Consider the following 25,301-nt stretch of genomic DNA (forward strand, 5'->3'; position numbering starts at 1 on the left):
CCACCCGATAGCATATCCATGCACCAGGACGCATTATACTGAAAACGGACGAACCAGTTGTCCCACTCCCTTTATGCTAAGGACTAAGCAAAGCAGATACTAAATTTTTTAAAGAATATGGTGCTGTTCAGGCAAGTGATATAATCCAGAAAAAATGATTCATGTGTTCACATTAGAGTTTCTAAAATTGTAACATTCTCATTTATATAGAGATTTCTGGAATGAGAACACACACACTGTCCAACACGAGGTACGGTAAGAAATCCTGGCATGGACAGTCCGCAGAATTAGTCCAAGGAAATTCTGGCGTAGATTTTAAGGGTTTTTTTTAGGTTTTAAATGTATTTATTGCACTTGAATATAATTCATAACCATAATTAAAATGTTTTCTCTACTCCGATCCTGTCCGATTTTGCCGCGTTGTCTTATCCGGGCCGTTCGTGCCCGATCCCGCAAACCGTCGACTCCGGAAGTTGTTATTGAACACTTCCGGTATTTCCAATGACAGAAAAATAAAAACACTGTGAGAAAGAGATTTAGATCGTCTGCATATTTAACATGCTGCAAAGGTTTCATCTGACTTAGATATAACCACATTGATCAGGAACGTTGTATACAGACAGTAAGTATATTGTTACAAACCCTGGCTAATTATATTAGCTGCGTGTTTAATATCGTCAGATCACAGGGCCATGTATACATGTATGTTAGAGGTATAGCACGACGAGACACTTTTGATCATTACGTCGTGTCTAACCTCTAACAATCGAGGCAGGATTCACACGGCGCAGAAATGGGCTCGATATAAATTCAAAATTTCAAGTTGTGTTCACACTAACCTTTTATACCCTGGAAGAATTATCCCAAATCATGTTAAATCCAAAATTCAAAACGTCACCATTGCACTGTTATACCGAATTTAGACATTTCTATACCCCCACCACTATTTGTAAGTCTACCCGGTCGCCATTTTTACTCGGTTGTTACAAATTACGGAATGGTGACGGAAAGTAAAAGTATCATTATCTATGAAATATTTTGCAGTATTTCGACTAAAATGCATTAATTTATTTAAATATTTCCATAATCAATCAGAACTAGTAAAAAATCTTTTTTTCCGTGCATGTAAACAACCTTGGTTACCATTATTAATATTATCTTTCCATTTGATACACCGTACTATAATTTGATAAACCGGAAGTGACGAAAATTTGAATATGAATTAACCTAGATTATACAGCGATGCTATGGGTCAGCTCTTAAATGTGTGATTATTCCTTGGATTAATGTTATGTCATACCTATTCTTATACCAGGATGTGTTCATGGATAACTACTGATTCACGCTATACATGTTTTTTGACATTATGGTGAGTTTTTCACTTGGTAATTAAGCGTCAAAGTTCCGCTCTAATTCGAGGGCGGAACTTGCGAAGACTCGTATAGGGTTCGGGCATTAGATCTCGATATTGCACATCAGAATTTTCTCAATATCGAGATCTAATATTATTGGATTACAGCCATGTATACATGTATTTTTGTATATGAAAAAAAAATAGCCAGAAATACATATAATGTTATTTTATATGTATTTCTGGCTATTTTTTCATATAGAAACTTTACATGGCCCTGTGGTCAGATCGTGATTGTGAAAATGTTACAACCTGGTAGTGGTCACTCATACGAGAACAATGTTGTCATTCTTCTCATGTTCATTATCTGCCAAAGCGTGTTTAATTCGATTAGTTCATGTATTGTTTTCCTGTCTGCATTTCAACACGTTTTAATTGTGTATTCCATTAATGCAGTCCAGATGCATCAGTTTGTTAGAATTTGCGTTCATGAACGCATCCAGACTACTTTGGGTCTAGCCCGAGATACTCTGGCCCTGACACCAGACTTAGACATTATGACAGATAGTGTCTGGTTTAGGGCCAGAGCGCAGTAGTACTCGAAAACCTGGAATAAGCCGACACCGTTTTGTATCGGACCAGGTCATCTCTGATACAGCTGACCGCCGAGAAGCACCACTGACTTTAGTCTATTCAACAAATGAATGTTATATCTACCCAAATATTACAATCCGTCGAGATTAAGGGGATTTGCATACTACTAGAAAATGGCGATGACGACGAGGGAAATTTAAAGCTGCGAAAACGAAACTACTGTGTTGACACAATAGAACGTGCATTCGTGATGAAATGGATGGCTATGAGAAGATAAATTATCCATTTGTTGAAAAGACCAAGGAAAGTGGCGATTCTCGGTGGTAATATTTTGTAAGTAGCCTGAATCGGAGATGACCGGCCCGATACCAAACGGGTGTCGGCTTATTCCAGGTTTTCGAGTACTACTGCGCTCTAAACCAGACACTATCTGTCATAGTGTCTAAGTCTGGTGTCAGGGCCAGAGTATCTCGGGCTACTTTGGGTCAAAAAGCATAAACATTTGATGACCAAAGCGCTGAAGCAAAACAGCTGTATATTTATTTCGGACTAGTGCTTAAGTAGCCCGATTTAGTGTTGCCCACAGCCCCGATAAGCATGGCGCCGCGCTGTGCCCTTTTCACCTGACGCCATGCCCCTAAAACCTTACGCCATGCCCTGTTTGTCCCCAACACTTTTACTAAACTACCAAAATACCAGGCAGTGGCTTGATAATTAAGTAGACAAACGAGGTGTGACCACTCCCTGACCCCAGACCAACACCCCAGTGGCCCTAATTAGCAGCTTTGGGCTATTTCAACCTTGGCTTGTGGTGTCACTTTCAGGTCTGTGTATTACGTAAGCTAAGTCAAGCAGCTGATCGGCAGCCTAGAAAACAATCAGCTGGCCTTTCAATAAGTTTTATGACTACAGCTAGTGAGCATTACTTCAAAAACAAATACTGATTACAACTGTAAATGATTTACTTACGTTTTTAATGTTTAATAGGTAGTGGTGGGTCGATCATCGGATATAATCGATTGACGACTTGTTAGAGCCTTCCGATGTCAATGATCGGTTCTGGTTTCCCGTAACCGATTAATCGGATAAAGTTCTAAGTCTGGCATTTTTCCTTTATTTTTTCTTTTTTTCTTTTGTTAAGTTTGTTTATTTCTGTTATTTGTTGTTTTCACCAAGTTTATTTTGATGGCAAGTGATGCCTATTGCTATTAGATTGTTAATAAATTAAATTGACCTTTACAACTGATTGTATTTGTGTTACTTCACTTACTTGAGGATTTGTGACAACTCTCTACACTAGTTGGAACCCCAAGGTTATTTAATGCTAAAAGTACCTGGTAAATGAACATGCATCACAACACTCACCATGCTTTCATGTTATGTTACAAAAGCCAGAGGGTGACTATACATAATTAAGAACCAATGAGTAATAGAAAGCAGTAAATAACTACATGTGCAATATTGATATATCAATTTATTAGACATCTATGTTTATATACATGTGCAACACCAAGTTCACCAGCATAATTAGTAATTTCCAGTAAAAAAAGTATGCACAAAAAAGAAATAGTTCAGAACCGATTATAGTCAGAAAAGTCGCATCGGAAGCACAAACCGATTTCAACCGATGATCGATTACAGTTTTCAACCGATTATACATCACTATTAATAGGCCTATCTAAATCTGATGGCTGTCACCAGCTTTGCAATCGTAATGGCCGCCATTTTGGGTGTATTAATAGCAAAGAAATTAAAATAAATCAAATTAAAAAGAAATCAATTTTTCTCTATCAGACTAAATTGAAATATATTGAATACTACTCTAACAATTATCTGTATTTTCTTAATTTAGTGCTTGTAAATTTAGAACATTATTTTAATTAATTGCCCATTATTATGAAACATGTTATCTTATTCAAATCAACACAGTATTTTTGATATTTAAATAAAGATATATATTGAAATAAAGGTTATTGGATTGAAATAAAGGAATATATTTATGCATTTTCCCATTCTTTTAATTAATATTAATGAAATTTAGATCTTTCTTGTTAATCAATTATAGTCATGATCATATGATCGGCAGATTACAATTTTCAAATTTTTTTTTTTTCACTCAGAATAATTGAATAGATGTCCTGATATTACTTAGCAACTCAGAGAGTTTAAAGCATTTAAATGATATTAAGTTGAACCAGAATTAAATAAACAACAAGACAGTTTTAAAGATTTTCCGTTGTATTGGAAATTGTCGATATAACGTTTGTGCTCCTCTGCTGGTTATGTATCGCAGTCAAAGTGCCTTTTTCAAAACCCAGCGCCATGCCCTTTTTTTTCCTGTGGGAAACACTACGATTAGTAAAATTTTGGGGTTAACTAATCCAAAGGACTAGCGATGAAAAAAGGTAACATCACAGACTAAGTCATTCCCACTCCTAATGCTTCACTTTGAGTAACAGTTACCCATTTTAGTAATCATTTAAATACCCAAATGGAAAATGGTTACTCAAATGCACGACTGCTCCGGGATCCCCATACACAGGGTTGTGTCCAACCTATTTATGCGTCACAAGTTACTAATTTTGTCATCGAATGTGATTGGGGTTGCCTTCAATCCCAGAGAGCAGTGTACATCCAGATAAGTCTTAATTTTAAATGTTTGGCTATAAATGTACATACTTGTACATATGTATTTTTGAACAGTTTGAAGCTGGTTATAAGTTTATTAGACTAGGTCAATTATTGGTGACCTACAGGTAGCTCTGCTATTGAGCATTCAGCTAGTGTTCAGAGGTCCCTGGTTCAAATCCTGGTTTGGTCCCTACATTTTCTCCTATCCTGTTACAAATTTGGCGTCCAACTGAAATGCCAACTGTGGTGGTATAAGGGTCTCTTATGTCTACGAGGGGGAAGACTTTGAAAAAGGAGGGAGGAGTGTAGCGGGATTGGACTTGGTCGATCATCGGTGACCAGGTTGCTCAGTGGTAGAGCACTTTGCTAGTGTCCTGACGTCCCTTGTTGGAATACTGATTTTTGTCGCTACATTTTCTACCCTTCTACTAATATATTTCTTTCATTCACCAAAACATAATGCAAGGCATGCTTGCATATTAGCGTCCTTAGTTGCTTTTTTATCCTGAGTAATGTGATGTCATGACCATTTAATTACAGGTATTTAACCAAGTTTTACGTTTGTCTTGATGAGAATGATACCAGAGATGAGGCGTGTGCTATGATGTAGAGTACAGGACTGTGTCAGTAAACTAAATACACTTGAGAGGAGTCGTCTAGGTGAATGGATGGAAGTGGCTCAATTTTCCAAAGATCATAACAACTCCGTTATGATAGACTCAAGACGGTTTACGATAAACAGTCAGCCGCAAAATGCATTTACAGTCATGCATGACTTGCGACTGCGACACATGCTGTGTGATGTTGTCATCACGGTGGAGGGGCGAGACTTTGACGCTCACAAGGTCGTGTTATGTGGATGTAGCCCCTATCTACTGGCCATGTTTACAAACGGGATGCAGGAGTCAGAACAAGAACATGTACAGATTCGGGGCCTGGAGGCATGGGCGATGGAACTACTGCTGGAGTTCATGTATACCAGTGAGATAGAAATAACAGTAGACAATGTTCAGGGTATTCTACAGGGAGCCAGTCTACTCGGTCTACACCATTTACGGAAATCATGTTCTACTTTTCTTCAATCACAGCTTACAGCCTCAAACTGCCTAGGTAAATAGCTTATGTCAATCTCAGAAACAGTAATGTATGTAATAACACCATGACCTGGTTACCTTAAACCTGTGATACTTGGATCCAAACATTATTTTCTTGTTCTTGATAAAACTAATTCACATAAGTTAAAGATCAGCTGACTGAAATATCGATAGTTTCCTGCTGACATTCAGATATAGTTAATATTTGTTTGTTTTCATACAAAATCTGACTTTCTGATTCGCTATGGTTCTATTTCTCCACACCTCTATAAGGAAAAAATCTGAGAATGATGTGAAAACCTAATGTTATCATGACGTATATTGATTTGTTGTGTAATGCCTTGGAACATCAATGGAATTGTATGTTTATACATATTTTATTTCATCAAGTAGCGTGAAAAATTAATTATAAGCATTGATGTCACTGTTTCTTAAATTTTATCGGGTTATGAAATAAATTTTGTTTGCAAACTTAAAAACCTGCATGTTATATCTATGCTTAAAACACAAATAAATTATGATTTAACAATTATTTGTGTGTAAACATTTCTGGTTTCTTCTCCGTAAAACAAGTTACGCTCTATATGTTTTTTTCTGACTGTTTCAGGTATCAACTTCTTAGCTGATTTATACATGTGTACAGACTTGGACTCGCTGTCCAGACAGTATATCTACCAGAACTTTCTGGAGGTCATGCATTACGAGGAATTCTTCCAGTTGTCAGAGGAGCGACTACTCTCACTGTTAAAAAGTGATAAGTTACAGGTGACCAATGAACACCAGGTGTTAGAGGCGGTGTGCGCCTGGCTTCAGTGTGACGAGGCCAACAGGACGCCCGTGGCCTGTAACCTACTGCAGTATGTCAAACTTCCTCTCTTAGGACTCAACTACCTAGAAAATGTTGTGCTCAAATTTGAATTTGTTAAGAATTGTCCGAAGTGTCAGTTGCTGATTAGTAAAGCTATAAATATGCATCATGATGAGGCAGCCTTGACCTTGGTAACCCCTCGTGCCCAGCCTCCGTGTATCTATGTGATGGGAGGTCGTAACAGTACAGACTGTCAGCTGAAGAGTATGGAGAAGTATGACTTCCTGATTGACCAGTGGAACACTGTGGTAAGATATTTTACCAATATAACACTAAGAAATACTAGAGTACTATTTATAGTTGTTTTACTGTCAGACAAAGTTATTTTGAAACATAAATGATAAAGATATAGAAAAAGTAATGATTTCATAGACATTGTGAAATGTTCATTATTCTCTAGGTCACATATTTAGGTTAACTCCTATATGATTAAGATAAGACTAGTAATTCTGCTCCCCTTCAATGCTCTAAGATGTTATGTATGTGCTTTATCATTGCAGAGCATCATATTGGGAAGTGGAATTACAATTTGTATTTTCATGATGTTGTTGGCTAAACTTATGACTTTGCAACACAGGGGAATTGGTCACACTTTAATTTACTGATCATAGTTGTCATGCAAAATCTAGTAAAGGAAGACAACTTAATTCTTTTTAAACAAGCATAAGTTTGTGAGATATATGATCTTTTGTTAGTTAACTGACTGACATGAATAGTGCTGGTGATATTTGATAAAAGTCTTTATAAATGAAAACCTAGCCCATTACCACTGAATCATTACACATCATTAGTGTATGTGAAATTGTAAAACTTTCCAGACGAATATGAACATCGCCCGTACGGCAGTTGGAGCTGTCAGCGTTGACGGTGTGTTGTACGCCGTTGGTGGAGAATGTGCTCTAGCTGACACACAGGAGGACACCCTCTATCTCCGCTGTATGGAGTGTTACGATCCTGTCCTTAGACAGTGGATACCCAAACCAGAAATGAAGATCGCCCGCTCCTTTGTGGCGTGTGTAGCTATTGGGAGGATGCTATATGCTATAGGTAAGTTGTTATTTCTGTGGTCTCATTAGTGATAAGTGTGTTTATTTACACCACAAAGATGGGGTTTTTGTTGAGGGCTGGCCCAAGGGAAATATTTCATCTGAGACCTGTAGCATGCCATGGTGGTATTCAGAGTTTGTTCATTAAAAGTCATAAAGGTCAAATGAGCTGAAATCTTTGACTGTCTTGTAAATAAGTATTTCCTATAGCATGCTTAGATGAAGGCCCTGGGGCTAAAACATTGGTTCTAATGATTGACCTTTACCTACATGAAACAAAGATACCTTAGCACTATATTCATCCTGTTTGGTCAGTAAAATAATGTAATATTTATGTACATTATATAGTTCTTACTATAGGAGATTTCAGAAAAGATGGCGATGACGTCACACAAAGGTACATCCGGGCGCTCAAAGGTACAACTCTTATATCTGTACACATAAACATTGTGGGAACACAGCGACTTGCGATGTTTGTTTACATTTTATTGTAATAAATAGTACGCCAATCCGAGAACTATTGCGTTATTTGCATTTCAAAAAGTGTAAATAAAAATATTTTATAATACTATACAAAGGAGGTGTTGCATGGCCGCCCACGATCGATTTTTGTTTTTTTTGGTGCGAATACATCAATCGGCACATAATACGTATCGGAACAGTACTTATTCCATGAATAGATTAATCATGCGACTACAGCTCCACCTTTTGTAAGTTTTACGTCCGATTCCTACTTGTGCGCCTTAATGTATCATATTTAGGCATACAAAACCCAAAGATAAATTATTTTGGTGTAATAACATAGCATTTCGTATTATCTTTTTAACGATATACAATACTTCAACAGATCTGTTGGGGTTTTCTTGCAATTTCCAGTTTTGCTCTTAATTTTTCATGAAAATAGAGCAATTTCATTTCATTAGTTTTTAATTAATTCCTTAGATAACAATGACAAACCCCGAGTACCCTAAAATTTTAGCAATCAAAAATATCTTCATATATCATTTCTTGACTCATGAAAATATTGTGCCGATGAATCACTGGATATGCCGACTTTTTGGCACTTTTGTTCGTCTACCCCCTTTATTTCTTACTCAATATCAAAGTACTGAGAGTTAAAAATGTTAAACGAAAGCTGTCCTTCTCTCGGCTCTATCATGTATCAAAAGCCGCTTTAGCGACGTCATAGTTGAATAAAACGTATCCCATGTAAGTTGGTGTACCAAAGTTCGATTAAACTGACATTTGACCTACATCTAAATAAAAACTTGTTTTGCCTATATATCACAAAATATTAATTTTAGGGTCATATATTGAACTAGACAATACGTTGTGTCATAAAGCAAAATAAGGTCAATATGACTTATATTTCCTACACCAATCGTCAGAAGCATTTCCTATTTCTGTCTTCATGGGTTTATTTACTTATTACTAAGCAAATGTTCCGTTTAGCGAAACATATTTCGATGTAACTTTTATGTTGAACTTAGACATTTCTCAAACGATATACTGTTGTTTTGATGTCTATTACATGTCATGGATAACTAGGATTTATTTCGTGAGTCAAACAGCCCATGTCTGACTATTATTCACACAATAAAACATGGTAAAACTAAACAGTAATGGAAAAAGAATCGAGTGGACTGAAATTGTTCAACTTTTTTGGGGCACCAAATAATATATTGCACGCTAGGAACTCTTCAATTGACGTTCTTGGTGTCTGATATAGTTAAAAAAAGGTTACCATGAAAGTAGGTCAAGTAAACAAATCATGCGGAATTTTACAGACCCACTATCTGAGTTCTTAAGGCCTTTCACATATTGAAAAGCTTTTTCATACATTTGACCTGTCTGAAGCCCTTTATTCCAGCATACTGCAAGGCGTCTTAGTTTTGTCAAGAAGTCGTTTATGTTTGCCAATTTGAACCCTGTGACCTTCATTTAACGTCAAGGTCATTAATTTCACAAACATCTTTGTAACCCTTTATTTGAGAATACATTAGGTCTAACATCAAGTTTTAATGCCTTTCAGTTATTGAGAAGAAGTTGTTTGAATGAAAAGTTTATGAACGGCAGCGCACGAAGTACGATCACTTTAGGTCACCCTGACCTATCGGGCAAGATGATTTAGGAACATTTGCCCTTCACCCAAACATGCTACATGTACAATATCAGGTCTCTAGTCCTCTTAGTTATTCACAAGAAGTCGTTTAAAGATTTTAGTCTATTTGACTCATGCGACCATGAAGATAGTCCAAGGTCATTTATTTGAACAAACTCGGTAGTCGTTTAAGCTATCATTCTACAGTCCCAATATCAGATTCCTATGTGCCTCTTAGTTATTCACAATAAGTCGTTTAAAGGTTTTAGCCTATTTAACCCTTGTAACCTTAAATGAACTTGGTAGTCTTTCATGCCAGCATACTACAGGCCTTATATCAGGTATCTAGGTATCTTAGTTCTACACAAGAAATCGTTTAATGATTTAGCCTTTTTAAATTCTGTGACCTTGAATGAAGGTCAAGGTAATTCATTTCCACAAACTTGGTGGTCCATCATTCCAGCATTCTACATGCCTAACATCAGTTTCTTGGGCCTTTCGAATATTGAGAATTATATATATACTTGTTATATATATATGTTCGTATATTATACGAACGACGAAATGCGTACAGCGCACGACAATGGACAAAGCATGGAGACTATAGGTCATCCTGACCCTTCGGGTTAGATGACCTTATGACATTAAAATGAACTAACGATGAAAACGCGGTCCTGCAGGTAGGGCGTGAAAATTGTACCTACTGCCCCTAGTGCATGATCGTAAAAGGCGACTAAATTTAGGATCGTATCATAGCATCTCTTCTTCCTAACTTAAATTATTTATACTTCCTAACGTCTTCCTTGACACCGCCTCACGTTTGGCCTTCGGTTGAGAGCTCGCCCCTGTGAGGTAGGTTCTGGGTTCTGTCACCTGGCAGAAACACACGTTACACCCTGCTTAGCGCTCAGCATTAAGGGAGTAGGACGACTGGTTCGCCTGTTGTCAGTATAATGTGACTGGGTGGGAATATGTTGCTTATATCCCTGCAGGGATTTCTAGAACAGTTCTAGAACTGCTCCAGAACGGTTCTGGAAAGAGTTCTAGAACTGTTCTAGAATTATTCTAAAGGAATTATAGAATCTTTCTACAACGTTAAATGAGACTTTTCTAGAACGATGCTCTAGAACTGTTCTGGAACAGTGTTCTATAATCGTTCTAGAATAATGTTCTTGAACAATTCTTGAACAATTCTTGAATTGGAAACTGGAGGAGTTCTAGGACAGTTCTAGAACTGTTCTAGAATTATTCTAAAGGAATTCTACAATCGTCCTACAACGTTTTCTAGAACGATGCCTTAGTACGGTTCTAGAACAGTGTTCTAGAATTGTTCTAGAACAGTGTTCTAGAAATTGTTCTAGATTGTTCTAGAGTAATGTTCTAGAACAATTCTAGAAATATTCTGGAATTGAAAACTGGAGCAGTTCTAGAACATTTCTAGAATAGTTTCAGAACATTTCTGAAAAAGTCTCATTTAACATTGTAGAACCGTTCTGGAACCGTTGTAGAACAACTGTTCTAGAACTTTTTAGAGCGTTTCTAGAACTTTCATTAGATAATCTAGAAAGCATGCGCTTTCATGAAGGATGTTGGATGAGAAATAACTTGTAATCAGTGCCTGGTAAACTTTTTGGTGGTATTATTTGGCGATACTAAAGGTAAAATGAGCCATAGCGCCTCGTCTGATGTCTGATTGACGCTAGCAAAAAAGGTACCAAATTTAGTCGCCTTTTACGATCATGCAATGGGTATAACAAGTGCAGTTCTAACACCCTAACTGAGACGATGGCAACATTGATAATTCCCTTTAACAGTGGGCAAAGGACACAAACTGTCACATTTATTACCTTAATGCTTATACAGTTTCTGGAATGCAATATGGCATTGTGTATATGTTAAATCATAACTATCAGTATTATATGTCCCACTGTTTCAAAACAGATAAGTAGAATTTCTGAAAAATATTATAAACATGATTTTATGATAATAATTTCAAGGCTTGGTTGAAATACGCAACTCATCATCACATTCTACTCTTACAGTAAAGTCGGTAATATTTGACAGTGTACTCTCAGTACTTTGATATTATGGAAAAACAGGGGGTAGACGAAATAAACCTAAAAAAAAACGTGGCATATCCAGTGATTCATCAACTTGAGCTGTTTATGGTGAAACGATGATAACCTGAATATAATTTTAAACATCAAACTTTTAGGGTACTCGAGCAGTGCCTTACTTATTCGGTTGCTTAAATGAAAAATTGAAAACTTCAAAAATTTGTATTTTATGTCAAATTTGATATTAACGTTTCATTTGTGATAAAATGATATTGGATACAGCCAAGTGTGATACGTCGTTAAAAAGGCAATTTTATGTGGTATTTTTAATCATAAGAAAAACGAGATTTAAGTGTTTTTACTATGACTTATGCCAGGTAAAAGGCCCAAAAGGCTTTAAATTTACCAGTGTTAATGTAGGGGGCGCTGTAGTCCTAATTATGGTCCAATAGGGTTTTAAGTATTATAGACATATGTGCATTAATGCAATTAACTGATTTAAATTCAAAAATCAAAAAATTATCGTGGTCGGATTTTCACCCTATATGCAACACCTCCTTTAAAGTGAACAGTCGGGCAAGGATGGCTAAAGTCAGTAAAAATGGTGTGAATGTATCCAGTATAATTTCTTATGAAATGGAAAAAATAAAATCTCTCGTCAAGATCTGTCTGCGTACGAAGAAATTAATTTAAAGTATGGGAATTCTAAAACGTCCTCCCGGCTAACTATGTCCGTGGTTACATTTCCACGCAGCCTCGCTTTCAATGCTTTCAACTTTTCTTTACTTTAATGGTCATAACTGGGAAACTAAGCAGAACTTGACCGTCGTATTAATATGTGAGAACTTTTGGAAGGCCAATGAACGCATTTAGACTGGTTTTCTTTGCCCGACTATTCACTTTAAACATATAGTATTCATATATTTTACTCTGTTTATACTCCATTTTCGACGGCTACGAGAAAACACGGTCGCCATTACATATGAACATTGACAGATATATTGCAAATATCAACTTGAAATTACAAATTAAATTCAAAGTCCCTCAAAATATAATTACTGCTTTCGAAGTGTTTCTTGATAAAACACTTTACGATGTGTGATTAGTGCAAAATTAAACATTTGCTTTCGTAGATTACCCCAAGCCCACGGTAGCCATAACAGTACAGCCGAGAACCCGAATTTCGTCCATTTTCAGTGTCATTAAATTACGTATTCTGGTTATTTTTTTGTCATCAACTTTGGGATTTAGTTTATAACATACAAATGAGTCAGTTTGTAGGTTTATTCTTTTTATCATATTTTTAAACAAAACTTTGAGTATTTAGGATTCTCGAAGTCGTGCGCAATGTATCCTGGTCGGCATTTACAGTACTACGATCTGTAATTTACATGTATATCAATTTAAATGAAGTCTACCTAATATGTATTCCAATTATCTAAAAGTAATTCCACTTCAGTTTGAGACTTAACACAGCAGTCCATGGCATAAAAGCGACTGAAAATAAAATATTAAAAATGAAATCTGCAGCATGAAAACTGAACGATTTCACCATATCATTTTACGAGATCGGCAGTCATACTGTAAAACAGTAGTTTAATTACTATTCGTAATTTTGTTATGATACAAGAGTATTCCATTAAAACAACATGTACATATTAAATAACGAGTATATATCTTAAACAAGCACTTTTTGAGATAAAAGTGTTGGTAATTATTAATATGATTTATTTCCCCAACAATGCTGTGGCCTGCGCGCGGTGATCTACCAGCGACGAAGCCATACACGAGCGGCCGTGGTCTGGTCAGGTGCACGTTTTGTTTATATCATATCGTATTGTGAACAGTTTTTCATGTATAACAGAAACATTATAAATTGAAATAGATCATCTTTTCATAAACACCTTTTCACAACCTGAATTTATACGTATTAACAAAACCGGGTAGGCCTACGTGTGATGGCCCGGCAGCGCTTCGATAGGTGGCTTCGACACTAAAATTTAGCAATAAACAAATGAAAATATAAAAATGTTAACATCCGTAACCTGTGAAACAATAAGAAACCATTTCAAAATCAGAATTTGCAAGTATGAAAGCGTAAACTTTTGACAAAGTATCGATTATGATGCAGGGATGTACATATCTGTTATTTTGTACCTTTGAGGACCCAGATGTAAACTTTCTGTGACGTCACGCCATCTTTTCTGAAATCCCCTATACAATGTGACTGATATCTAAACTGTCATAATTATTAGAAATTTGTGGTTTTACTTTGATTTTATTTATAAATTAAATACTATTGAGGGCATCTTTCAACTACAGTATAACCCCTCTTACTTGAACCCGGATTCCTCGAATACCCCCTATTTGTCGAACTGGTCGTACGGTCCCGACTGTGTCCCTATATAATCTATGTAACAAAACCCCGGATATTCGTAGAATACCCCTTATTCCTCGAACAGAAATATGTCCCCGTTTCATCAAATACATAGTATTTACCCATGTATTCGTCGAACGGTTGTTCGGGCCTTGAGATTTTTTTACCTGTGTCACACCTGACTGCACCACCGACATGTACAGTTGGTGTGTCAATTAAGCCTTTAGGTAATTAAAGGATTAACGGTGTCATTATTACCTACCTACACGATCACAAGTCGTTGTTTTATGTTAACTTTATTTGAACATGTCAGAAAAGGCATTAAGTTATTGATGTTTCTCTGGCAATAATCTTCGTTGTAAATACAAAAATACGGAAGTTGTTGATCCGTGTTAATAGAAAGTACTCATTGTGAAATGACAAAAAAGGCGGAAGATATTGTTGTCGTCCGCCTAGTTATACAAGTTATTAATTTCTTTGTTGGTTTCATTCGACAGGCTAACACAATGTTATTTATAGATAAATGTAAACAATATCAAACGATATGCAAAGTACATTTTATCAGTGCGTTCCGTAACTTTTTCCGTAAATTGTATTTTGTAAGTTTACTCGTAAACACATGTAACCTAATTTGTTCCGCTTTACAAAATATACATCTATAGATATCATTTCTTATGTTCATAAATATGCTGGTTAATAACTTTATTGTGAGTATGTATTTTGTAAATGTTTTAAATGATTTTTGATAATCAAATGATAGAAAATGTACTCCTTGTTGACCAATATGGATTGTACATTGACCTAGATGAAGATCACTTACTCTGCTGTGAATGGCATTTTGATTTAGGGCCTTGTCGTTAGCTTTTTCAAACGCTGAATTTATGTTATACATATTTTATTCAACTTGATATTGCTATCAATAAGACACTTACATAAGGAAATCCAAAATGCTGACAGATAGGGTAATCAAAATGTCATTGTCGTGCATTGTTTGTCATAGTTTGAGACCGGACATTTTGACTGTCGATCGCGACCAACCTCGGATTAGTGGAATACCCCGTATTCCTCGAACTATTGACCTGGTCCCCTGCTGTTCGAGTTATAGGGGTTTTACTGTACATACATGTATATTATATGTTTATAAACTGTATGATTAAACATGTACAAATAATTTCAACTGAGCTTATTTAAAATGCTGATCCACCACTGCAGTAACGTTAACAGATAGGGGTATCACTGTCATTACGTTGTAGGAGGGGAGGATGGATCGTGTAGTTACTGTGTCGTTGAGAAGTATGATCAGCGACAGGAAGTTTGGAGTTTTGCAGCGAGTATGAAGAGGAAGAGAGCCGGAGCTGGAACCTGTGTCTGTGATGGCAAGATCTATGTGGCAGGTACATACAGAGATACATAGTGTAATATAACAGTTTTTTTTTATCTTTTTTTTTATAAATATATCTTTGTTCATTAATTAGTAAATACAAGTAAACTTTCATATTTACAATTCCATTGAACACATTCGTCAACATTTCATTATTCTTTCAATACACAGCATACATAATCGGGGCTTCCAGTAGACTCCAAACCCTTGAGAGTATGTTTTTGACTGCCAAAAATCAGATTTGACTCTTGAGTTTGAACAAATTTCTCTTTGTCATATGTTTTGACTTAAGATTTCAGAGAAATTGTGATTAGACTCCTGATATTGCTAAAGTCAAGGGTCGACTTGATGCCCTTATAATCATTTTATATTCAACATTCTTAAACTTTGTGTGGATATTCATACAATTACTTGATAGACCCCATGTTTGATTCAAATTAAAATTGTTCTCATCCATTATTTTTTTGTGAAATTACAAGTTCAATAAGGTATTATTTGTTTTAGAGTTTCATATTTCTATGATCATTATACATGGACATGGATTGTTTTCCGATGGTATTTCACCAGTATTATACATGTGTGTGCAATGATGAGTATTGAAAGCTACACACATCAGCTTGTAACTGTAATGAGCTATTCTGATTTTGTATATTACAGGGTTATCTGCCTTTGTAAGTAGGTATTGATTGTGACATCATGTGTTTTCGAGCATAACATCATCCTTTACGACAAAAACCATGTGAATTGCACTAAAAAATAATGATGTAACAATCGTAACCTACCCACAAGGGAGCTAGCTCTGTAATATGTCCATTATATTTGCGGGTTTTTAAGTTCTCTGAAATTAACTTGACCATGAATTTAGAAAAATGTTATAATTCCTGACGATCGACTATACAGTACCGGTAGCAGTTTTCTATCTGCGAAGCTATCAGTCATACCATACCCAGTTCTATAGATCCTGTATATGTAATGTTTGATTTCTCCAGGTGGCTATGACAAGATCTTACACCTTGTCCGTGTAATGCTTGATTTCTCCAGGTGGCTATGACAAGATCTTACACCTTGTCCGTGTAATGCTTGATTTCTCCAGGTGGCTATGATTAGATCTTACACCTTGTCCATGTAATGTTTGATTTCTACAGGTAGCTATGATAAGATCTTACACTTTGACCATGGAATGTTTGATTTCTCCAGGTGGCTATGATTAGATCTTACACCTTGTCCGTGTAATGCTTGATTTCTACAGGTGGCTATGATAAGATCTTACACTTTGACCATGGAATGTTTGATTTCTCCAGGTGGCTATGATAAGATCTTAAACCTTGTCCGTGTAATGCTTGATTTCTCCAGGTGGCTATGATAAGATCTTACACCTTGACCGGGCCAGTGTAGAGTGTTTTGACCCAGCTACAGAAGAGTGGACTTTTGTGTCTGAGATGGAGAAGGCTCGGTCTGGACTGGCACTGGTCAGTGTGGAACACTTTATATACGCGTTTGGTGGACGGTACAAACATACAGACCAGTACACGGATATGGTAGAAAGGTGAGTTTTCATTCTTATCTAAAGTAACATATTCCAGTGAAAGTGTACAGCACCAGTATATGTCCATGATATTTATATAAACTTGAAAGTCTCCGCCACAATACTGTTTATTGTGTCACCTGCAACGCGAGGGCCACACTTAGGTATCACTATGTCGGTGTCATTGGCGTTGGAGTCCGGGAAACCGTTTCCGTGCTATAACTTGAGTATTTATTGTCCGATTTCAACCAAATTTGGTATATTGCTTTATATCAATGTGATTCTCTCAACAATAATGCAATGTGCTATCAGATAAGTTTTTAAATCCGTCAATATTTGCAAGAGTTACGTGACTTTAAAATTGTCAAAACAGATAAATGCATGGTTTCCGCTCGATAACTTAAATATTTATTGACTAATTTCAACCAAATTTTATATATTGTTTTATAATAATGATATCTCGGATGAGTTTGATAATTGTTAAAATCCGTCAATATTTGCAAAAGTTACGGGATTTTTAAAATTGTCAAAACAGATAAATAAACGGTTTCCGCTCCATAACTGAAGTATTTATTGTCCAATTTCAACCAAATTTGGTATATTGCTTTATCATTAATTAGATCTCGGAGTGGTTTGATACTGGTCAAAATCCAGCCTTTTGTCACATTAAAGGTCTACTCCTCTTAACTACGATACATCCATGTTTTGCAAAGTAATGTCCTTTTGTAACAAAACAGGGTTCTGGGCGGGGTTGTAGAAGTTGGCCTTCTGGTTGAAAATTCTAGTTTGTAATTGTCACAAAATATTGAATAATCTGTAATTTTCTGACTGAGTAGAAAGTGATCTTTTGTAATTTGTTTATTTTTTTAAATTTCAGATTTAACACGCTGACGAATCAGTGGACAACAATATCATCAATGAACACACCTAGAGCCTGGCCAGGAATAGCAGCATTCGATGGAAAGATTTATTTAATGGGTGGGTTTGATGGCACAAGTCGGTTACGAAGCGCGGAGGTTTACGATATTGAACTGGATCGCTGGGCTTTTCTTAGTAACATGATTGTGAGCCGGGCAGGTTGTGGAGCGGCTGTTGTGTAGGTCTAATTAAGGAATATTAGAATAAAAGCTGGCATAGGTTATCACTTACATCATGATTTTAAAACCGATGTTAAAAATACATTATTTGTAACAGGTGAATCGTAAATGGCCAAAAATTCACCAATTTCTTTTAACTTCAAATAGTTCCTTAAATCAATGATGACTTCAGTAGTTTGAAGAGAGTTGATTAACTAACTCAAAATGGTACCATATGATAGACGTGGTGACCATTATAAGATCTGTTAAAGGCTTGTCATAATAAAATAGGAGTGAGAAATGATATACCTAGTTGAGTGTAGGGACAACTTTACTTTGAATTGACCTTTACCTTTTGATTCATGAAGAGTTCTGCTTATTCCTGCCAAGTGTTGAGTTGACCGTCCGATAAGAGTCACTGGTGTGATGAAGTATAGGTCCTCTATTGCTGTAACTAATATACAAAGGTAATCACACATGTATGACTGGAGGTATGGTTAACAGGGGTCTGTGTAGGGACGTATGACTGGAGGTATAGTTATTGAGGATCTGTGTAGGAATGTAAGGCTGGAGGTATGGTTAACAGGGGTCTGTGTAGGGACGTATGACTGGAGGTATGGTTATTGAGGATCTGTGTAGGGACGTATGACTGGAGGTATGGTTAACAGGGGTCTGTGTAGGGACGTATGACTGGAGGTATAGTTATTGAGGATCTGTGTAGGAATGTAAGTCTGGAGGTATGGTTAACAGGGGTCTGTGTAGGGATGTATGACTGGAGGTATGGTTATTGAGGAAATGTGTAGGAATGTAAGGCTGGAGGTATGGTTAACAGGGGTCTGTGAAGGGACGTATGACTGGAGGTATAGTTATTGAGGATCTGTGTAGGAATGTAAGGCTGGAGGTATGGTTAACAGGGGTCTGTGTAGGGACATATGACTGGAGGTATAGTTAACAGGGGTCTGTGTAGGGATGTATGACTGGAGGTATAGTTATTGAGGATCTGTGTAGGAATGTAAGGCTGGAGGTATGGTTAACAGGGGTCTGTGTAGGGACATATGACTGGAGGTATAGTTAACAGGGGTCTGTGTAGGGACGTATGACTGGAGGTATAGTTATTGAGGATCTGTGTAGGAATGTAAGTCTGGAGGTATGGTTAACAGGGGTCTGTAGGGATGTATGACTGGAGGTATGGTTAACAGGGGGCTGTGTAGGGATGTATGACTGGAGGTATGGTTATTGAGGAAATGTGTAGGAATGTAAGGCTGGAGGTATGGTTAACAGGGGTCTGTGTAGGGATGTATGACTGGAGGTATGGTTATTGAGGAAATGTGTAGGAATGTAAGGCTGGAGGTATGGTTAACAGGGGTTTGTGTAGGGACGTATGACTGGAGGTATGGTTAACAGGGGTCTGTGTAGGGACGTATGACTGGAGGTATAGTTATTGAGGATCTGTGTAGGAATGTAAGTCTGGAGGTATGGTTAACAGGGGTCTGTAGGGATGTATGACTGGAGGTATGGTTAACAGGGGTCTGTGTAGGGATGTATGACTGGAGGTATGGTTAACAGGTGTCTGTGTAGGGATGTATGACTGGAGGTATGGTTAACAGGGGTCTGTGTAGGGATGTATGACTGGAGGTATAGTTATTGAGGATCTGTGTAGGAATGTAAGGCTGGAGGTATGGTTAACAGGGGTCTGTGTAGGTACGTATGACTGGAGGTATAGTTATTGAGGAACTGTGTAGGAATGTAAGGCTGGAGGTATGGTTAACAGGGGTCTGTGTAGGGACATATGACTGGAGGTATGGTTAACAGGGGTCTGTGTAGGGATGTATGACTGGAGGTATAGTTATTGAGGATCTGTGTAGGAATGTAAGGCTGGAGGTATGGTTAACAGGGGTCTGTGTAGGGACGTATGACTGGAGGTATAGTTATTGAGGAACTGTGTAGGAATGTAAGTCTGGAGGTATGGTTAACAGGGGTCTGTGTAGGGATGTATGACTGGAGGTATGGTTAACAGGGGTCTGTGTAGGGACGTATGACTGGAGGTATGGTTATTGAGGAACTGTGTAGGAATGTAAGGCTGGAGGTATGGTTAACAGGGGTCTGTGTAGGGACGTATGACTGGAGGTATAGTTATTGAGGATCTGTGTAGGAATGTAAGTCTGGAGGTATGGTTAACAGGGGTCTGTGTAGGGATGTATGACTGGAGGTATGGTTAACAGGGGTCTGTGTAGGGACGTATGACTGGAGGTATGGTTATTGAGGATCTGTGTAGGAATGTAAGTCTGGAGGTATGGTTAACAGGGGTCTGTGTAGGGATGTATGACTGGAGGTATGGTTAACAGGGGTCTGTGTAGGGATGTATGACTGGAAGTATGGTTAACAGGGGTCTGTGTAGGGACGTATGACTGGAGGTATGGTTAACAGGGGTCTGTGTAGGGACGTATGACTGGAGGTATAGTTATTGAGGAACTGTGTAGGAATGTAAGGTTGGAGGTATGGTTAACAGGGGTCTGTGTAGGGATGTATGACTGGAGGTATAGTTATTGAGGATCTGTGTAGGAATGTAAGGCTGGAGGTATGGTTAACAGGGGTCTGTGTAGGGACGTATGACTGGAGGTATGGTTATTGAGGAACTGTGTAGGAATGTAAGGCTGGAGGTATGGTTAACAGGGGTCTGTGTAGGGATGTATGACTGGAGGTATAGTTATTGAGGATCTGTGTAGGGATGTAAGGCTGGAGGTATGGTTAACAGGGATCTGTGTAGGGATGTAAGACTGGAGGTATGGTTAACAGGGATCTGTGTAGGGATGTAAGACTGGAGGTATGGTTATCAGGGATCTGTGTAGGGATGTAAGACTGGAGGTATAGTTATTGAGGATCTGTGTAGGGATGTAAGGCTGGAGGTATGGTTAACAGGGATCTGTGTAGGGATGTAAGACTGGAGGTATGGTTAACAGGGATCTGTGTAGGGATGTAAGACTGGAGGTATGGTTATCAGGGATCTGTGTAGGGATGTAAGACTGGAGGTATGGTTATCAGGGATCTGTGTAGGGATGTAAGACTGGAGGTATGGTTATCAGGGATCTGTGTAGGGATGTAAGACTGGAGGTATGGTTATCAGGGATCTGTGTAGGGATGTAAGACTGGAGGTATGGTAATCAGGGATCTGTGTAGGGATGTAAGACTGGAGGTGTGGTAATCAGGGATCTGTGTAGGGATGTAAGACTGGAGGTATGGTTATCAGGGATCTGTGTAGGGATGTTAGACTGGAGGTATGGCTATCAGGGATCTGTGTAGGGACGTATGACTGGAGGTATGGTTATCAGGGATCTGTGTAGGGATGTAAGGCTAGAGGTATGGTAATCAGGGGTCTGTGTAGGGATGTAAGACTGGAGGTATGGTAATCAGGGATCTGTGTAGGGATGTAAGACTGGAGGTATGGTAAACAGGGGTCTGTGTAGGTATGTAAGACTGGAGGTATGGTAATCAGGGGACTGTGTAGGGATGTAAGACTGGAGATATGATAATCAGGGGTCTGTGTAGGGATGTAAGGTTTGAGGTATGGTTAACAGGGATCTGTGCAGGGATGAAAGACTGGAGTTATGGTTATTGAGGATCTGTGAAGGAATGTACGACTGGAAGTATGGTTAACAGGGGTCTGTGTAGGGACGTATGACTGGAGGTATGGTTATCAGGGGTCTGTGTAGGGATGTAAGACTGGAGGTGTGGTTATCAGGGATCTGTGTAGGGATGTAAGACTGGAAGTATGGTTATCAGGTGAGTGTGTAGGGATGTTAGACTGGAGGTATGGTAATCAGGGGTCTGTGTAGGGATGTAAGACTGGAGGTATGGTAATCAGGGGTCTGTGTAGGGATGTAAGACTGGAGGTATGGGTATCAGAGATCTGTGTAGGAATGTAAGTATGTAATAATCAGTATTCCTAGTCCTCATAAAATGACAAATATTAGCTGATGTAACAAATGCTTTCAAAACTCAGGACCAAGTTTCACGAGCATATTTTAACTTCAAGGAATTCCCTAAATTTAAATTCTCCATAGGATGTTAAAGGAATCTCCTTAACCTAAGATTTCATCATTATATTTTCTAATGCTTGTCTATGAGAAAATTTTAAGTTTGAGGAATTCATTAAAGATAAGGAATGTTCATGAAACTGGGCTTAGTTCTTATATTAAAGTTCATATTAAGTAGAATGAGCACATCACCCTTTATATATCTTCTTTTTGCTTAATTTAAAAGTAACCGTTTGTTAAGTTTGAGCTGGTGAGCTGTTGAGCTAGTTTAAACCATGGTTGTATTTTCTAATATAATTTTTTTCTTTTTCAGTTATTGATTTTGTAATTTCACAGAGCTTTAACCTACAACTAAAACATGTTCCATGGTATCATTAACTAATCAATAAAATTATAAATCATTCGAGAGTTCCAGAGGATCTCTATATGCCTACAATAGTTCTGTGGATATGATATATATACATGCTGTTCTTTCGAAAAAGTGATACAATTTATTCAAACCTGTTCCCTTTCCCCAAAGTAGGTTTAAGTTTGGTTATAACCTATTCAGAATTTCTATAAAGGAAGTGTTTAGGGTTGAATCATACATTTCCAGAAACAATGTTAATCAAATTAACTCAATTATATTATTGGCTTCAGAACAGAGAGAAAATTGCCATTGCCCTCTGGAGAAATGAACTGTCCTTAACTTCTCAATACGGTGTTGATTTCAGAAAAGTCACAAACATGAGTCATTTCAGAAAAAATTATTATTATTATTTTTCCAAATCGATACGCAACGTCAATGTTTCAATTGCGACGTCACGATAATGTCGGGTTTCCGTGCCATTCTGGGATTTTTTTTTCATCATGGAATGTAATAAATGATTAGGCCAATCAGAAAGCCAGATACAAAGAGAAAATTAATTATATTCTAATAATCAGTTACCGTGAACGTGTTCAACATCAGTTCTGTGTTCATTTAATTGCACTACGTGTTTACAATATTTGTGAATTAAGGTATCTCACCGTGTCTGTGTTCAGGCTATGTGTTTATGTTATCATGATGATGGATGATGTTTGGTTGTGAGGTTTTATGTTTCAGAAATGTAAATTAAGATTATCTTAGTAGCTACCTTACTTCACATTTTCATACTTCAAACATTTGTAATAATTAGATTTAACAAAATCACACGCTACAATAAGTTTATTGACAGTAAAGATGTTTTGATGAAAACTTAAAATCTTCAGAATCAGCCCAAACATACCAACCTGTTTACATAGTTACGGCTCGAGTTCTTACTTATCCATGTGTTAGGTTTTATTCTTTATAATTTGTATGTGAATCATGCATTACGTGAGTTCATTATTTTTGTATATATTTCCTGTCATTAACAGTAGCTGACTCGATGATACCACTAAAGAATAGGAGTTTGGACGTTATTAATTGTGTATACAATCAAGTCTGTGTTTTTAGAATTTGTTTATTGAGTGCTGAGATGTTAATCTCTAGTTCTTCATGATATATCACACGTGTGATTGACTTGCTTTATCTTGCTGTATATGCTGTCTAATTTGTTGGGAAGTATCTTGGACTACATGCTGTCTTATTTCTTGGAAAAATTTTCACGATTACTGGATATGTTTTATGTATTACGATTTGTATATACTTATATATTAATGTACATTGGTCCTTCTGGAGTTTGATTTATTTATTTTCTGCCTCCAGGATCATGAAACAGTCCTAGGCTTTTTTTTTTAGACTTAGTCAAACAAATAACATGTGACGTTTTCTGACGTTGTTTTTGACTAAACTTAAGAATGTTTCATGGTCATGGGGCCTGGTCAGTAGAGTCATTGGTAAATTTATCATCAGTTTCTGTCCTGACTTTTATTTACCTATTCGGGGACGTTAGATTGAACAACTTTTATATCAGCTTCACCAACGTGGAAATGATCAATTTCGAATTTAGTTTATCACTCCTTACTTGTTTAGTGCAATAGCTGTAATGTTCAGTGATGTTTTTTTTTTTAATTTCTTTCGAAGTTAGCTTTATATTTATTAAGACATGAACAAATTTTATTCACTTTTTACTGAACTATATTATTGAGTCCATTGATGATCTGCTGCTCTTTATATCTGTTGCTTGCTTACAATACAACATATTGTAAACAATCTGATTAAAATACATATCCTAAATATCACTACGTTTGATAAGAGGATCTGACAACATCCCATTAGGGATCACGTTCTGGTGACCTTCGCAAATGACCAATCAAATTGCTGCTGCCAGAATCATGACTGGGGACGAAATAGTTTGAAAAAGCTGTCAGATTTATTTTCGTATATATAGTCATCTCGTCCAAAGAGCACAACAAAGTTAATTGTTTATGTATACTGGGCGAAATGACGTTTTCAATGTAGCAAGGTGTAGAAACTGCATTTGATATGAAGCACACGTGGTATAAAGGCCATCCGAACATGACCCCTTATGGATGTTGTCAGATCCTGTGTTGAACGGAGTGGTTGTAAGGATCTGTATTCTGGTCTATGCATTTTTAAAGGATAATGGATACATATCTGAATTTTGATAATATAATAATTATAACTTTTAATTAAAAATGAAGTAAAGCTCTAAAATACCGTTTATTGAATGATTATGTTAAAATAAATGTGTGATCGCACTAAAATACTGAATATCAATACTGTTTCGATTGCTTAGTTATATTAGCGGGGAAAAAACTTGATACATGATAAATCCGGCCAAAATTAAAATAATATATTTTATCAGCTAGCTTTAGAAGCAATAAGATACAAGATAGTGGAACTGAGGTGCTAAGGATAAAGGGATTACAAGGGAAATAAAACAGAAATTGTTATGTAGTGTTAGTGTTTATGCTTTAATTAAAATTATGCGCTGTTAAAATATCATGATATTCTTTATAAAGTCTTTGCTTACATTGGTATGGAATGTACTTTAATAAATTCTGTGATAAAGGGTCAAAGTGTTTTTTTACGTTTCTTTAATATATATGGTAAAGAAATTTCATATGTAGCACTATAACATAGGCAAGAATTCAATTATACATGTACAGGAAGACACAAAACTAAAATGTTTCAGTCTCCCAAAACACAAACAACACTCTTCACACACTCATATCGCTTCCTACACGGGAGACCGCCCTT

At 37.0% G+C, this 25,301-nt stretch overlaps 1 protein-coding gene across 2 annotated transcripts; it reads left to right on the plus strand.

Moving 5' to 3' along the window:
* Window positions 1-441: 441 nt before the first annotated feature.
* Window positions 442-25,041, plus strand: LOC138309803 (kelch-like protein 3). 2 transcript variants are annotated; one of them, XR_011206327.1, is made up of 8 exons: window positions 442-622; window positions 5,117-5,686; window positions 6,278-6,786; window positions 7,357-7,585; window positions 15,373-15,513; window positions 16,854-17,046; window positions 17,903-23,581; window positions 23,614-25,041. XR_011206327.1 is itself a non-coding variant. In XM_069251020.1 (7 exons), the coding sequence occupies exons 2-7, from the start codon at window positions 5,245-5,247 to the stop codon at window positions 18,123-18,125; spliced, it is 1,737 nt and encodes a 578-aa protein (XP_069107121.1). In that variant the 5' UTR covers window positions 442-622; window positions 5,117-5,244; the 3' UTR covers window positions 18,126-25,041. The 2 variants fall into 2 exon arrangements, 1 of the variants encoding a protein (XP_069107121.1); XM_069251020.1 differs by having other exon boundaries at window positions 17,903-25,041.
* The last annotated feature ends 260 nt before the right edge of the window (window positions 25,042-25,301 follow it).

Source organism: Argopecten irradians, chromosome 15 (assembly GCF_041381155.1).
Source record: "Argopecten irradians isolate NY chromosome 15, Ai_NY, whole genome shotgun sequence".
In the NCBI taxonomy this organism is placed as follows: Eukaryota; Metazoa; Mollusca; class Bivalvia; order Pectinida; family Pectinidae; genus Argopecten; species Argopecten irradians.